Source organism: Mauremys reevesii, linkage group 10 (assembly GCF_016161935.1).
Source record: "Mauremys reevesii isolate NIE-2019 linkage group 10, ASM1616193v1, whole genome shotgun sequence".
Taxonomy (NCBI): Eukaryota; Metazoa; Chordata; order Testudines; family Geoemydidae; genus Mauremys; species Mauremys reevesii.
The window spans coordinates 44458826-44473381 of NC_052632.1; the positions used below are offsets into that span (position 1 = coordinate 44458826).

General features: G+C 44.4%; 1 protein-coding gene across 2 annotated transcripts in view; it reads right to left on the reverse strand.

Annotated features, from left to right (window-relative positions):
* NPTN (neuroplastin) overlaps positions 1-14109 on the reverse strand; it is a 94443-nt gene extending 80334 nt beyond the window's left edge. Inside the window, exon 1 of one of the 2 annotated variants that reach the window (XM_039491428.1) lies at positions 13878-14109. In XM_039491428.1, coding sequence (XP_039347362.1) covers positions 13878-13965 — 88 coding nt within the window. In that variant the 5' untranslated portion in view covers positions 13966-14109. The remainder of the gene's footprint in view (positions 1-13877) is intronic. The other variant, XM_039491427.1, reaches the window with a different exon arrangement.
* Between the last annotated feature and the right edge of the window lie 447 nt (positions 14110-14556).

Below are 14556 nucleotides of genomic sequence, written 5' to 3' on the forward strand. Positions count from 1 at the left end.
TATTCTTGTCAAATAGGCCCACTGGATACTATATAGAGGCTGTGAAAGACCAAAATGCAAGTAACAAAGCTTCATGGTAACAAGCCCATCTCAGACAGCAAACATCCTGGCTTGTAGAAAGAAGTGGGTACAGGAATGTCTAATAGAAAAATATGTGGCAGTAGGTTAGGGAGTGAAGTTTTTACAACACCATAACATTCTCACAATTGTTCCATTCAGTACCCAATCCCTCATTGCAGGTTATAGAACAGTCAGCAGAAAGGGAGGTGGAACAAAGTTCAAATATTTCTGAAAGAGCAGAGGGAGAGATTATAGCACCAGACTATAAAGAAAAAGGTGAAGGCAAGATGGAGTGCAATGAAAAGAGGGTTGTAAAGCCATGTCCAGAACAGAAAGAGCCCCAACATTTAAAAAAATATATTAAAAAAACAACAGCAGCTGGAAAAAGTCATCTAAGCATAAATATCAGCAGCGAAGTTTGATAAAAGCAATATTAAAGGAAGAGTAATTTAAAAGAAGTGTGTGAAAGCAGGAGAATCAAGCAAGAGAAATGGTTAGAAACTAAAGACTGCTGCCACCAAACCCCACAAAGGTGTAATGTAAAAATCAAGATGTTAGATATTTAGCATGTGATCTTTTACAGGCATTTGTTCTTATAAGAAATATGAAGACCTTCTACAGACATTAACAGCAGTACCTCAGTTGAAATTTCATCTGAAACATTTGAAGTCCTAATCTGGATGTCTGTAAAATGTATTTTAAATTGGGGAAATCCAAGGAAACAGACTTGTCCAGAGTAATTAAGATGAGTGCTAGAAATTAGATATATGACCTTAATGTCACAGGTCAAATCCGAGACCTTAATGCAAATGGGGGGGGGGGGGAAAGAGGGGAAGAGACGGGACTAGGTTCAGAATGACTTAAAGCATAATTAGCATATGACTATTTGTACATTAAGCCCCCAAGATATGATTGCTAGTTTATAACTAAGATAAATCTGTAATTAAAAATTCTTGCACCACAAGTCATATGATCCCATATTTACTTTTCTAGTTTTAATTTTGTTTCAAATTTTGTTTACTAAAACAAGCAGTGCCCTGATTAGCCGCTGTCTCAATTTTGTTGAAGCCTTCCATTACAGGTGCATTGGTGGGAGCGAGCCATTAAGTAAAACAGCTCAGAGCATTAGTAATACTAATGAGATATGGAGCCTTTTTGGCTTCAGATGTACAAATCTAGCCCAATTTAGTGGCAACTGAAAACGTTTGCCATCTGATGACTCTTCTTAGGCCTGCACAAAATTAGCTGGTGGTCTCCTTGGATATGTCTACACAGCCCACGGAAGCAAGCCTCCAATCCCAGGTCAACCGATAGGGGAAGCAAGACTTGCACTGGGGCTTTAAAAATAGCTGAATAGACAATGTTTTGAATTTGCAGCTCAAGCTCTGAAGCCTAAGGAGGGAAACAGGCTTCAGAGCACTATCTACACAGCTATTTTTAGAGGGCTGGCATGAGCTCCACTACCCGAGCCTGTTGACCTGGGCATGGAGGCTCACTTCTGCAAGCTGTGTAGACATACTCAAGTTCCACGCAAACAGGTATCCACATTGAAATACTAACTCAAACTGAAATAATTGGCACGGTTAGTCTCCAAAGACAAGCATTCTATAGGCATCGAGAATGAACCATGCCAACCCTTAAGAGGTCCTTCCTAGTGGGAATTAAAAGCACATTCGCAATTTGGCAGTGTGGTGCAGGGAACCGTGTACTACTACTACCTATGTTCTGAGGATATAAAACTATCCTTTCTAGTACTATCACTCCAACACCAGCACTAAGCTTGTTCACCATCACTAAGCTTTAATAATAATAAAAGCTCTTTCTAACCATCTTTTTAAAAATGGAGCATGCACAATTGCACCACTTGTCTCTGGTCTCTTTAGACCGCCCCTGAGAAATACCTGTATTCTTTTCCCCAATACCAACCCAAAACAATCCCAGATCTGAACTCTGTTTGCTACCACAAGACTCGCCTATCAACTGATACGTTGCATTTGCTGCCAAGCTGCATAGTGTGTAAAAAAGTTATTGTATGTCACATTTTAAAGTGTAAAAATGTAGCAACATTTTATCAAACCAATGCTTACCTCTATTTACTGCATCAGGTGCCATTAAAGGATATTGGAGAGAAGATTTTCAAAGGCACAAAGGGCAGCTGGGTACCTAACTCCCATTAACTTTTCATGAGACTTTCATGCCCAACTGCTCTGGGACCCGAAAATATCCCAAAAAGTCCCTCTTTCCTGTCAAACAAGTAACTCTACCTAATACAGTTCATCATCCTTAGAACTAGAGAACTCACTAGCTAGCCACCCTTGCAATTACAGCAAAGGAGATTACAAGAAACCCAGTACAGAACACAATACCCCAATTTCCTGGATGCAAGCCCTGAACAAATCAACATGTCCATTCTGACCTTCTCATCCACTTCCTGCAGAGATTAAGACAGTTTAACTGTCCAAGTAAACCCTCTCTACTGATGGATCCCAGATTCAAGAGTTTTCAGTTACCACACTGTTCTACAAACATAGCATAATCCATCATGCTAAGAATATTAAATGTTTGCTTTTGTGATTCTGTCTTTGTGGTTTTGCCTTAATAGGTAACTATCTGGTTTACAGTACAGCTGCAATTTCCATGTTCATTATTTCATCCCATTATAAGAAATTCAGATGGAAGAGTCTTACCAATAGAAATTAGAGGAACTCTGTCAAAATATTTGGAGTCCCAAATTTAGTCTGCTGTATCTGAATATCCTGTAGTGTGCTGTTTACCCTTTGCTTCCTCTGCTTGATCTACCTCAATGTCTCTTTCAAGCCCTCCTTGATCCCCATCAGAATGTTTTCCAAGCCTCTACATTTCACTAAAACTGCTCTGACACACCAACAATCTAAGACGTCATCCTAATTTGCAATTTCTTTGCTGCCTTAGACACTCTGCTTTCCTCCACACTCTCTATTCTTGGTTTCCAGAACTGTGCTTTTACCTTGCTGACCATCTCCCTTAATAGCTGGCTCCTCACTCTTCCTCCTACCAGCTGGCATTCCCAGGATTCTGTTCTTGGTCCTTTCTTTGTATTTCACCACAGCCACCTTCATCTACTCCCATTATTTGAAATACAAGCTTGATACTGATGATTCCCAAGTTTACCTCTCTAACCTTGAGATCTCCTCTCGGCCAAAATCTCACATCACTATCTGCCTCAAACTTGTGATGTTCAACTGCCTTCTAAACCATTTTTCCCCCAAAAGCAAAATTTGTTTCCATCCTGTCCCTCCCCTCTGCTTTTTTCCTCTTCTCTATTGACACCTCTAGTCTTCCCCATCTCCCAGACCATACCCTTAATGTAATCAGACTTCCCTCCTCCACCAAATCCTGTTTCTTGCTAAATCCTGCTGATCCTGCTTCTATAATAGCACCAAAATCTGCTCTTTCCTCACTCACATCATTGCTAAAAAATACCTTTTGTTCACATTGTGGATATCTCTCACCTCGATCATTTAAAACTCTCTAACCTCTGCCTTTCGCCTCTTCTTTCTGTCGTAACCACTGCAACTACAATGACCATCCCCTTCCTCTGATCAAATCAGCCCCTTCCTTGAATTTCCCATTGATGTCTCATCTTAATCCAATTTAAGATACTCATCTACAATGCACTACATCAGGGGAGGGCAGACTATGGCCCATGGGCGACATCCGGCCCTCCAGACATTTTAATATGGTCCTTGTGTTCCCACCAGGCAGCGGGGTCTGGGGCTTGCCCGGCTCCGGTGCTCCAGCCAGGGAGTGGGGTAGGGGGCTTGCCCCACTCCACACGGCTCCAAGAAGCAGTGGCATGTCCCCCCTCTGGCTCCTATGTGCAGGGGCAGCCAAGAGGCTCTGCACGCTGCACCCGCAGCTCCCATTGGCTGGGAACTGTGGCCCATGGGAGCGGCAGGGGCAGCGCCTGCGGACAGGGCAGAGCATAGAGCCATCTGTCTGTGCCTCCATGTAGAAGCCAGAAGGGAGACATGCCGCTGCTTCCAGGAGCTGCTTCAGGTAAGCATTGCTTGGAGCCTGCACCCCTGATCCCCCTCCCTCCCTCCCTCCAAACCCCTCGGTCCCAGCCTGAAGCACCCTCCTACACTCCCAGCCCTCACCTCCCCCCCCTGCACCCCAATCTCCAATTTTGTAAGCATTCATGGCCCACCATACAATTTCTATACGCAGATGTGGCCCTCGGGCCAAAAAGTTTGCCCACCCCAGCTCCACCTGTCTGCCCCAATTCTATGCCCCTCATCCCACATCTTGCACTCTTCCCAATATGTTTGCTTTACTCCATATTTAGTTTCCTTCTCCCCTCTCAACAGCACCTTCTGTCATGTTGTTCCCCCATATCTGAAACAGCCTCAAACTTCCTTTGCCTGCCAAGAGCCCTCTCCCCACTTTCAAACTCCTCTCTTCAAGCACCCCTGCTGCTCGTCAGCAATGAACCCCACACTCTCCTTTGCTTAAAATGCTATCCCATTTTTCTTGTGTTTGTTTTCTTTCTTAAAGAGTAAGTGCTTCAGGAAATGGAATATGTATTAATCAAAGTTAGTAAAACCAGCACTATATAAATGTGCTTTTAAATATTATATCTGGATATGGGACAACTTTATTTTAGTGAGGAAGAGGGTAATTTGCTTTTCCCATCCCATCAGATCCAGTATATATTTAAAAAGCAAACGTCACGTAGTATAGGTCCTACATCAAGAGATTAGTGTATGTGCTTTCTAAATCCAGGAGAGTGTACGTACATTGATTTATGATTACTGATCCTTGGACTGATTAAAATCAGCTTTTTTTTTTTTAAGTTTATTTCCAGCTTAAAAGTACAACTTTAAAGATGAGCTGAGTGTATTTTAATGAATTACCTAATTACCTAGGTTTTTTAGTTATTTATACAACATGGAACTTTATAGCCAAATAAGATATGGCCCTGCCCTGAACAGCTTCAGTTGAAACGCAAGTTAAAATGTGTGGTTGGGGAAGAGGACGACATGGTTTGCAACAATAAGCAACTGGTTGCTTTGGACAGCATCACAAGCACTTTGAGGGTTCTTCAAGGGGCTTCTAGGCATAGGGACCACAAGGAATAAAGCCCAGAAAGTGAAAGGAGACAAAGTGGAGGTTAAGACAGACATGTGGTTTGGGTGTAACAAAAAAAGATTGCCAATGAGACACCCAGGAGTCAAGCTATGTGAGCTTTGAAAGACAAGAATTGAATTTGATATAGAAACTAAAAGGAAACCACAATGAATGAATCTGAAGAGGAGATGGACTCCAATCTAGTGATGCAAAAAACATTTTTTCCTATGGACAGTAGGGGCATGAGGACAAGGCTACAATAGTAGAGATGGGATACAATCATGATTCGAGTAACAATTTTAGAGCAACGTTCAGTGGGATTTAAAGATAGGATTGGCATGGGTGAGAAGAGAAGACTCAAAAGTGTCTATGCTTGTGAACCAGAAAGGATGGTGGAAACCGCTAGCCCTTGCTATGCAAGAAAAGGCGTTCCGATTAACCACCACGGGTGGTAAGAAGCAACTGAGAGGGCATAGAGCCAGTGGCGCCTGATAGACCGACGCATGAGCGTGGCACTCAAGGGAGCACCACAGCTGGCCCTACAAATACCACTAAGTCATAAATCTCTGAGGATAATACATCTATTTACATCAATCCATTATGAAAATCCACAATTGTTGTGACACAGACCATCCCTGATTTGTTGTCCAGGCAGATCCTGCTCCAGACAGTGACAGGTGAACTTTCTGGCTGAGTGTACCAGTTTAGCAATCCATTACTGTCAGAGGTGCATTCAGGGGCAAATGGCTCACCTTTGGTTTCACAAAACTTGTGAAGAACACAGCAAGCCACAGTAATGCAGACAGCACCAAACACACATTCAACAACCATTCTACCTACTGAGAGTGTAATTAAGCCTTCGTTTGCCAGGCCGCCTGAGATCAGGATATGACTTCATAAGCCAAGGCAAAAGGGGATAGGCAGGGTCCCTAGAATAATAATGGGGACAGTAACTCCATTTATGACAATGTCATTTGGTGGAAACAGCGTCTCAACCTGACCACGGAGGTAGACTCCCAATCAGCGGAAAACCCTAGCCTCATGAACTTTTCCAGTACAGCCCATGCTGGCAGCCGTAAGTCAGCTTCTATGGTCCACAAGGGCCTGCATATCAATGGAGTAGTATCCTTCACAGTTTATGTACTCTCATGAGCCTTCAGGAGGGCAAACTATGGGTACATAAGTTCCATAAACAGCCCCAGCATAGTTTGGAAACCACATTCTCTCAAAACTAGTAGTTACTTCAGAGATATTGTTTATGCCCACCACCTCTGGTTAAATCACATGCCTGATGACAGAGGTTTCTGAGGCAACTACTTTACCCACAGCTGTCTTTCTAACACCAAAATGGATAGCAACAGACTTGTAGTAGTAGTCTGGGGTAGACAGTTTCCTGATGGTTATAGCCCCCTGCTTCTGGGCAGGCAAGGCAGCCTTCATGCATGTCATGACGCTGGAGAGCTGTGGCAAGCTGCTCACATGGTTCCAGAAATGTAGCTTTCTGTCTGAGAAAGCTCTGGACCACTTCAGGTCATCCCAGGTTTGCATGACAATGTGATCCCAAAAGTCTGTGCTTATGGCCCTGCTCCAGAAGTGCTGGTCTACATAGGGGGTATCAGCAGCTATACCAGGAGTCACAAGCAGCATCAGCTACATCAAGTTTGCCATGTCTGCATACTCCTCCTTCTCCAAAAGATGCCTTCAGTAGGGTCATAAAACACCATCTAAATATCCACCAGTGTCTCACAGATGGTCTGTACATATTCTAACAACCAAGACAAGTTCTTCAAATGGTGACTCTTCCATGTTGCTGAGTGTGTGCAGACCCAAAAGACAGCACGGCAGAATATGTTGGCAGGCTGTGACAACTTCCTGCGAGGTGTGGGGCAGACAGTCAAGTTTTCCCACACTGCACCACAAACAAAGGGCTAAAGCAGCTACAGCTGGGGAGGGCACTAGGAAGCTCAGGATAGGCTGGTTTGACTCAGGTCTGTGTAATGCAGTATCAACGCACAAGCATGGGTGAGAGACCTGGGTTCAGAAATTCTAAACCTAGGGTCAATATTTAGTGTGGACAACCAAGTTCAGGCCTGCAATCACTGAACTAGTGGGCTTGAGTCCCTCTGACCCTTAGCTTACATTGCAGAGTAGACATCCACTCAGTCTTGCAAAACCTGACACGTGTCTCCCAGGTATTCCCAGCATGAAAGTTTAAGTTACAAGAATGTCAATTTCTCTAAATGCTTCAAATTTGATATGTTTTTAGAATCTTCATACACGATCTTAAAAAACACTTGAATAATTTAAAGTTCTATTGGTGCTTTATAGGAATAATTAAATAAATGGGGAATAATAATTTAAGAGGACATTTCACGGTAATTTTTTTTTTTTTAGTTCACCATACAAATAAATGACAATCTTTTGTCTGAGACAGAAAGCAGAGATTTGCTTGTCTGTGGCCAATCAAGACTCCATAGCATTTTTGGAGGAGAAAGTTGTTTCATCAAAATACAGTGGCAATGTCTTCTTCAATTTCAACTGCTATGCTACTTTTAACTTCCTATCCTAAACTCTTACAGCGTTTCACAGTGCACAACAACACTGTAACCTTTTACTACAGGGGTGACTAGGTTTCAAATAGATAGTGTGATCCCTAGGAATAGTTCATAAAACATTTTGGGATCCTTCAGCATGATAGGCATGAATACAATATTTATTGTATTTAAAAGTCACATTTTTAAGCAAGTTGTTATCAAACTGAAAATACTTAAGTAAACCTATTCAAGTTGTCCAGAGATTTGTTTTTGTTGCATTTTTAAGTTACTGATCTTTGATTTTATTAGTGGCAATGCACATTCTTTAAGAAACAAACCGGTTTCCTTCTGTGACATTAAGGCTATAGCTGCCATGCCACTAAAAGTCATGCAGTGTAGCCACTGTTTGTCGGCTCTCCTGCCAACAAAGAAACTTCCACCCCCAACGAGCGGCGTTCGCATTGTTGGCAGGAGTGCTCTATTCACACTGGCGCTTGTCATGGCAAAACTTTTGTCTTTCGGAGGGAGAGGGAGCTAACACCTCTGAAAGACAAAAGTTTTGTCGTTTAATTGCCAGTGTAGACATAGCCTTACTACAGAGTTCAACATACTTATCTACATTTCCTGCAACTGAGCACGACCTCAAGGCATCTCTCTAACCTATTAAATACTGTGACAACCATCATTTATTCCAATTGAAAAGTTGGGGTGGGTGTGTGCTAAGTAATAAATATTCTAATTAATGATCTTAGTCTACTCCAGGGGTAGGTAACCTATGGCACATGTGCCAAAGGCAGCACACGAGCTGATTTTCAGTGGCACTCACACTGCCCGGGTCCTGGCCACCGGTCAAGGTGATCTGCATTTTAATTTAATTTTAAATGACGCTTCTTAAACATTTAAAAAAAATGTATTTACTTTACATACAACAATAGTTTAGTTATATATTATAGACCTTCTAAAAACGTTAAAATGTATCACTGGCACACGAAACCTTAAATGAGAGTGAATAAATGAAGACTCGGCACACCACTTCTGAAAGGTTACCAACCCCTGGTCTACTCCATCCAAACACCACATGCCTGAACTAGGATTCTAGTTCTGTGACTAAAAGGACTTGCTTTATGCTAATTCCTGATACTGCCTGGCTAGCTAGGCCTTTATGCCAGCAACAGAAATCATGATCAGTGCACTACAGTGCTAAACACTTCAGCCTAACCCCAGCTTTATGTCAACATTCACTAATCTGAAGACTGGTACTCACTGTCACAAAGCAAACATTTATGCTGCAGATCTGCATGCAGTCTATACAGATTTATATCCAATCCCATCATTCTACATCCTGCCTGTCATTTCTATGAAATAACAGCTACAAGCACATGGCCCATTTAACTCAATGCTCCCCTCACTTCACTCACATAAAATAGAACACATAACAGAGAGACGGATAAACCCAATAGAGATGACACCTGGAAAGTAATCAGACCACAAGAGTCAGACAGCATTTCTCCGACAGAAGGGAGGTCAGACTTATCCACAGCACATTCCAACCAGCATTTTTACAGGAATCTGAGGAAGTTAGGTGCCTATTCCCCACTGAATTAGACACCTAACCCCCTTAGACTGTCTTAAAAATCATAGCTTCTAGCTTTGCACATTTTTGGTCTTGCAGGAAAGCCTACAGTTTTCATCCATTTTAAATGGGTTCTGAAAGTTTGGGAGGATTTTTAGCCGCATTATAAGATTCAGCAGTGCTGCCATCTCTTCTGTTTTCAGACTTCCAAACTGTATAGGTTAAAGATTTCATATCTTCTCCAAGTGTCCATTCATTTATTTATTTGGCAGAGGTTCTCAAATAAGCATGTTAAGGGATCTTCACTAGGTATTCTAAACCAACAATTCGTAGGAGGCAAGTCAACGGAACTGACCTATGTTGACAAGATAATAGTCGCATTCCTCTGCAAAGTAAATGCTAAAAACAATAACCTTTGCAAGCCAGAAGAAAACATTGAAAACCAGTGACTTATAGTTAGGGCTATGATTTTGTCACGGAGGTCATGGAATCCATGACTTCCAGAGACCTCCGTGACTTGAGCCCCGGTGCCTGGGAGTTGCAGGGTCCCCCATCACCCCTGGCAGCTGGGAACTGCAAGGGGCCCGAGCTCCCACCCAGGGCAGAGGCACCCTGCAGCTCCCAGATGGTGGGGCTCCTGGGAACTTCTGGGGGCTGCCCCGCAACTCCCAGCCCCCCGCTGGCGCCCTATAGCATGGAGACGCCGCAGACGGCGGGGGTTCCCTGGAGCACAGAGACGCCATGGGCGGAGGGGAAACCCCAAAGCTCCAAGCCAATGCAAGCTTGCAGCTCCGAGCCAGGCCCCCTGGGCGGTGTATGGAGCCTGAAGCTCCCCATTTTGTCATGCATATTTTTGGTAAACATCATGGACAGGTCACTGGCTTCTATGAATTTTCTTTATTGCCTGTGACTTTTACTAAAAATATACATGACAAAATCTTAGCCTTAAGTAATTGCCTTCCTTTTAGATCTATATTTCAAAAGGTGCATAGATCTGCAGTCCCATCTTTCTGCACTAAAACCTCTAAGCCCTACAGCATTTATACCTTCAACTATGTCTTAATATATACTAGCTAATTTTTACGTGTTTTACAACTGCATTTGTATACTTTTTGGGTGCAGAACCCACCTAGATATATACATCTCACCAGCTCAGCTGTTCACAAACTTTATTGGTTCATGTAACACATAAAACAACTTGGGTTTTTAGTCAGTGAATCAAAAGCATCAATTATTAATTTATGTTGGTCATGTTACTCAAATTATAGAAAACAATGAAATATGTCAAATGATGTTTTGATATATTTTGACATGCCGCTAAATTAAATCAATGGCTTGATTTTTTAATTTGTCTAATTAAAATTTGAAATTCCTGCTTAATTCTAATCTGGATTATTGTTGAACATGAGCCAAAATTTACTCTGTTTACTTTTTACAAAGTTTAAAATCAAGAAAAATATTAAACATTTTGAATAGCTCAGAGAAAATTTTAAAAGTGCCATTAATAAGAAGGGTGTGCTTGCTTCACAGAATATACAGTAGTTGCTATGTTAGGTGAGATACTAATAAATTTGTCAGAGGTCCAGTTCTACACTGAGGTTTGTCTGATACTTGTCTTTAATGGCAATCAGGGGAAAAAATGCTTGCACAGATACCTAGTGCTGAAGGGCATCAAAAATCCCAAAGTTCTGTCAGGTATCAGACTAAAGTCCTCTCTTCTTCTTAACCACAAGTTACTTCGTTAAATTCAAAATTGAGTGCCCCACCCTATGACAGTTTAATCATCTTTTCCTTTTCCTTGACAGGAAGCCATCTGGCCTGACTTCTATTGATAATGAATCCCTGATTCTTACCTGGGCACCAGGAAACTTCAGCTCCAATTCACCCTTGTTCCAAGGCTTCAGGTTCCCAGATACCCTCTTCAGTTCCCTCTGAGCCAGGGAGCTCTGTCAGTCCCACTGCAGGCCCTGGCCTCACGGGACAGTCTTTCCCACAGGTCTCCTCCTGCCCTGGTTATTGGCCTGAACTCCTTCCCCCTTCATAAAAGGACAGCACAGCCCTCCTTCATGGAGCTGTGCTGTGATTCAAATACGCTTCCCCAGCCCACCAGTGTCCAAGCTCCAGCCCTAGATCCTAGAGGCTCCTATGAACTTTGGACTCTCATACTGGGCCCCTCTCCCTCCTCCTTAGAGCTGGGCTGTGATTCAGACAGGCTCCCCCAGCACACCAATAAGAACAGCCATACTGGGTCAGCCCAATGGTCCATCTAGCCCACTATCCTGTCATCTGACAGTGGTCGGTGCCAGATGCTTCAGAGGGCATGAACAGAAGAGGGCAATTATCAAGTGATGTATTCCCTGTTGTCCAGTCACAGCATCTGGCAGTCAGAGGCTTAGGAACATCCAGAGCCTGGCTAACTGCCACTGATGGACCTATCCTCCACAAACTTATCTATTTCTTTTTTTAACCTAGTTTTTGACCTTCACAACATCCCCAGGCAACAAGTTCCACAGATTGACGATGCGCTGTCTGAAGTAGTACTTCCTGTTTGTTTTAAACCTGCTCCCTATTAATTTCATTAGGTGACCCCCGGTTCTTGTGTTACATGAAGAAGTAAATAACACTTCCTTATTCACTTTCATCATGCCATTCATGATTGTATAGAACTCTATCATATCCCCCCTTGGCTGTCTCTTTTGCAAGCTGAACAGTCCCTATCTTTTTAATCTCTTCTCATATGTTCCATACCCTCATCATGTGTTCTGCCCTTCTCTGTACCTTTTCCAATTCTAACATACCTTTTTTCAGATGGAGCAACCAGAACTGCACACTGTATTCAAGGTGTGGGTGTACTATGGCTTTATATAACAGCATTATAATATTTTTTGTCTTATTATCTTTCCTAATGGCATCCAACATTCTGTTAGCTTTTCTGACTGCTGCTGCTACACACTGAGTGGAGGTTTTCAGGGAACTATCCATAATGACTCAAAGATCTTTCTAATTCAGACCCCATCATTTTGTATGTATAGTTGGGATTACGTTTTCCAACATGCATTACTTTGCACAATCTCCCTTCTGCTTCTAGTTCCCATCCCAAGGAGCCTGCCTCCTAACTCAATGCTCCCCTGCAATTCTCCTCTCCAGGTTGTCCTCCTGAGCCTCACCTACCCACTGGATGTTATCATGTTAAGGAAGTATCTACCTGATTAACAGATGATGCCAGTCCACTGCTCCCTTCAACACCTGTTTCCTTAAAGAATCAGGTCACGGAACAGGGGTTGGCTAGCCCCAGGTTTCACCCCTTTAAAGGGGACAGAACACCCCATTACAGGGTTCCAGTTGCAACAATTTCACATACCACAATTAGGGAACCCCTGCACTAGCTTTAGGATCACATCTCATCATTCTCATCATGTCACATAGGTCCATCAATGGCTATTAGCCAGGATGGACAGGAATGGTGTCCCTAGCCTCAGTTTGTCAGAAGCTGGGAATGAGTGACAGGGGATGATCACTTGATGATTAACTGTTCTGTTCATTCCCTCTGGGGCACCTGGCACTGGCCACTGTCAGAAGACAGGATACTGGGCTAGATGGACCTTTGGTCTGACCCATAGGGCCATTCTTATGTTCTTATTCATTTTTATAAGCTCTGCATAACCTTCCTTGAGATGTTAGAGTTTCACTCATTTAACCCAGGCTCTTGGCCCTGCTTTACACTGCCACTGTCATGCACTTAGCTGCAAACTCACACTAGGGAGATGTTATGCTATGCTAGATTTAGCACACGTTACCCTATGAGAAAACAAACAGTTTTTTCTTTATGGTCCTATCAGAGGATCTCTTTTTGGTTGCTAAGAAACTACAATTTTATTCCATTATAAATCATTTAAAGCAGCTCAGCAGATGCAGATTTAGTAGGCGGACAGAGACATTCCATTTTACCAGGAGCACCCCAAACGCTGCATAGGACATTAAATGCCTCAGAAGCTCCTTGAGATAAAAAAATTCAGAAAGCAGCTGCGATTTAAAGCTATGGTTCTTGACACTGCAGACTGTATTTATCTGAAGACACTGGCCTGTCTATTGACTGTTTAAATAATATTTCCACTGCATGAACGGTTATACTATTAAGAACAGGTTCAAAAGGACCATCAGAGATTTTAAGTGGGGTGATTCATTCAAGACATCATGTTTTCACATAACTATTAGCACAAGTATACTTTTTAAATTATACAGTTATATCCTGGCAGAGAGTATTTAAAGTGGTAACTGCGGTATTGAGCCTCCCCCTCCCACGCCCTGCTCCAATCCCTAGACTCCCCCTTCCCTCTACCCTGCTCCCAAGACCTCCCACCTCCTCCTGCCCTGTTCCACTCCCCAGCGCCCCCTCCTCCCCCAGACCCTGCTCTGCTCCACAGCCCCCTACTCCTCCTCCTCCTCTCCCAGCCCCGCACCCTGCTCCGCTCCCCGGCCCCCCATTCCACTCCCCAGCCTCCCCCTCAGCCCCCCTCCCCCATACCCTACTCCGCTCCACAGCCCCCCTGCGCCTCCTCTCCCCAGCCTCCCCTCCCCCACCCCGCTCCCCTCCCACTCACCGTTCTGCGCTGCGGCGGGACCCGAGATGAGGCTGGCAGCGGCCAGCAACAGGCAGAGCGCGAGGGGGAGCGACCCGGAGCCCGACATCCTCCTCTCAGGCCGGACACAGCGCGACACGGCCTGGGGCGGGAGGGGAGACGACGACGAGAAGCGATCGGCTCTGTCCTTCTGCCTCCTACCGCAGCGCCAAGCCTCGCGAGACTTAGAACGGGAAGGAGCAAAGCTCCGCCCACAGAGCTGCCTCCTCCCGTGACGCGGTCTGGGAGACAGTGACCTGTGTCACGTGACAGCACAGGCACCTAACCTGCTCGGTCAACCTAGTTTGCAGTTAGTTAGTTAGTTTGCTACTCTGAAACCTAGTTTGCAGCCGCTCACTGCCACCTCCCTCCCCAGCTCAGCCCCATCCCTGCCGCACCCCGTAACTGCCACCCCCCTCCCCAGCTCAGCCCCGTCCCTGCCACACCCCCTAACTGCCTCCTCCCCAGCTCAGCTCCATCCCTGCCGCACCCCCTAACTGCCCCCTCCCCAGCTCAGCCCCGTCCCTGCCGCACCCCCTAACTGCCCCCTCCCCAGCTCAGCCCCGTCCCTGCCGCACCCCCTAACTGCCCCCTCCCCAGCTCAGCCCCCCGTCCCTGCCGCACCCCCTAACTGCCCTCCCCAGCTCAGCCCCATCCCTGC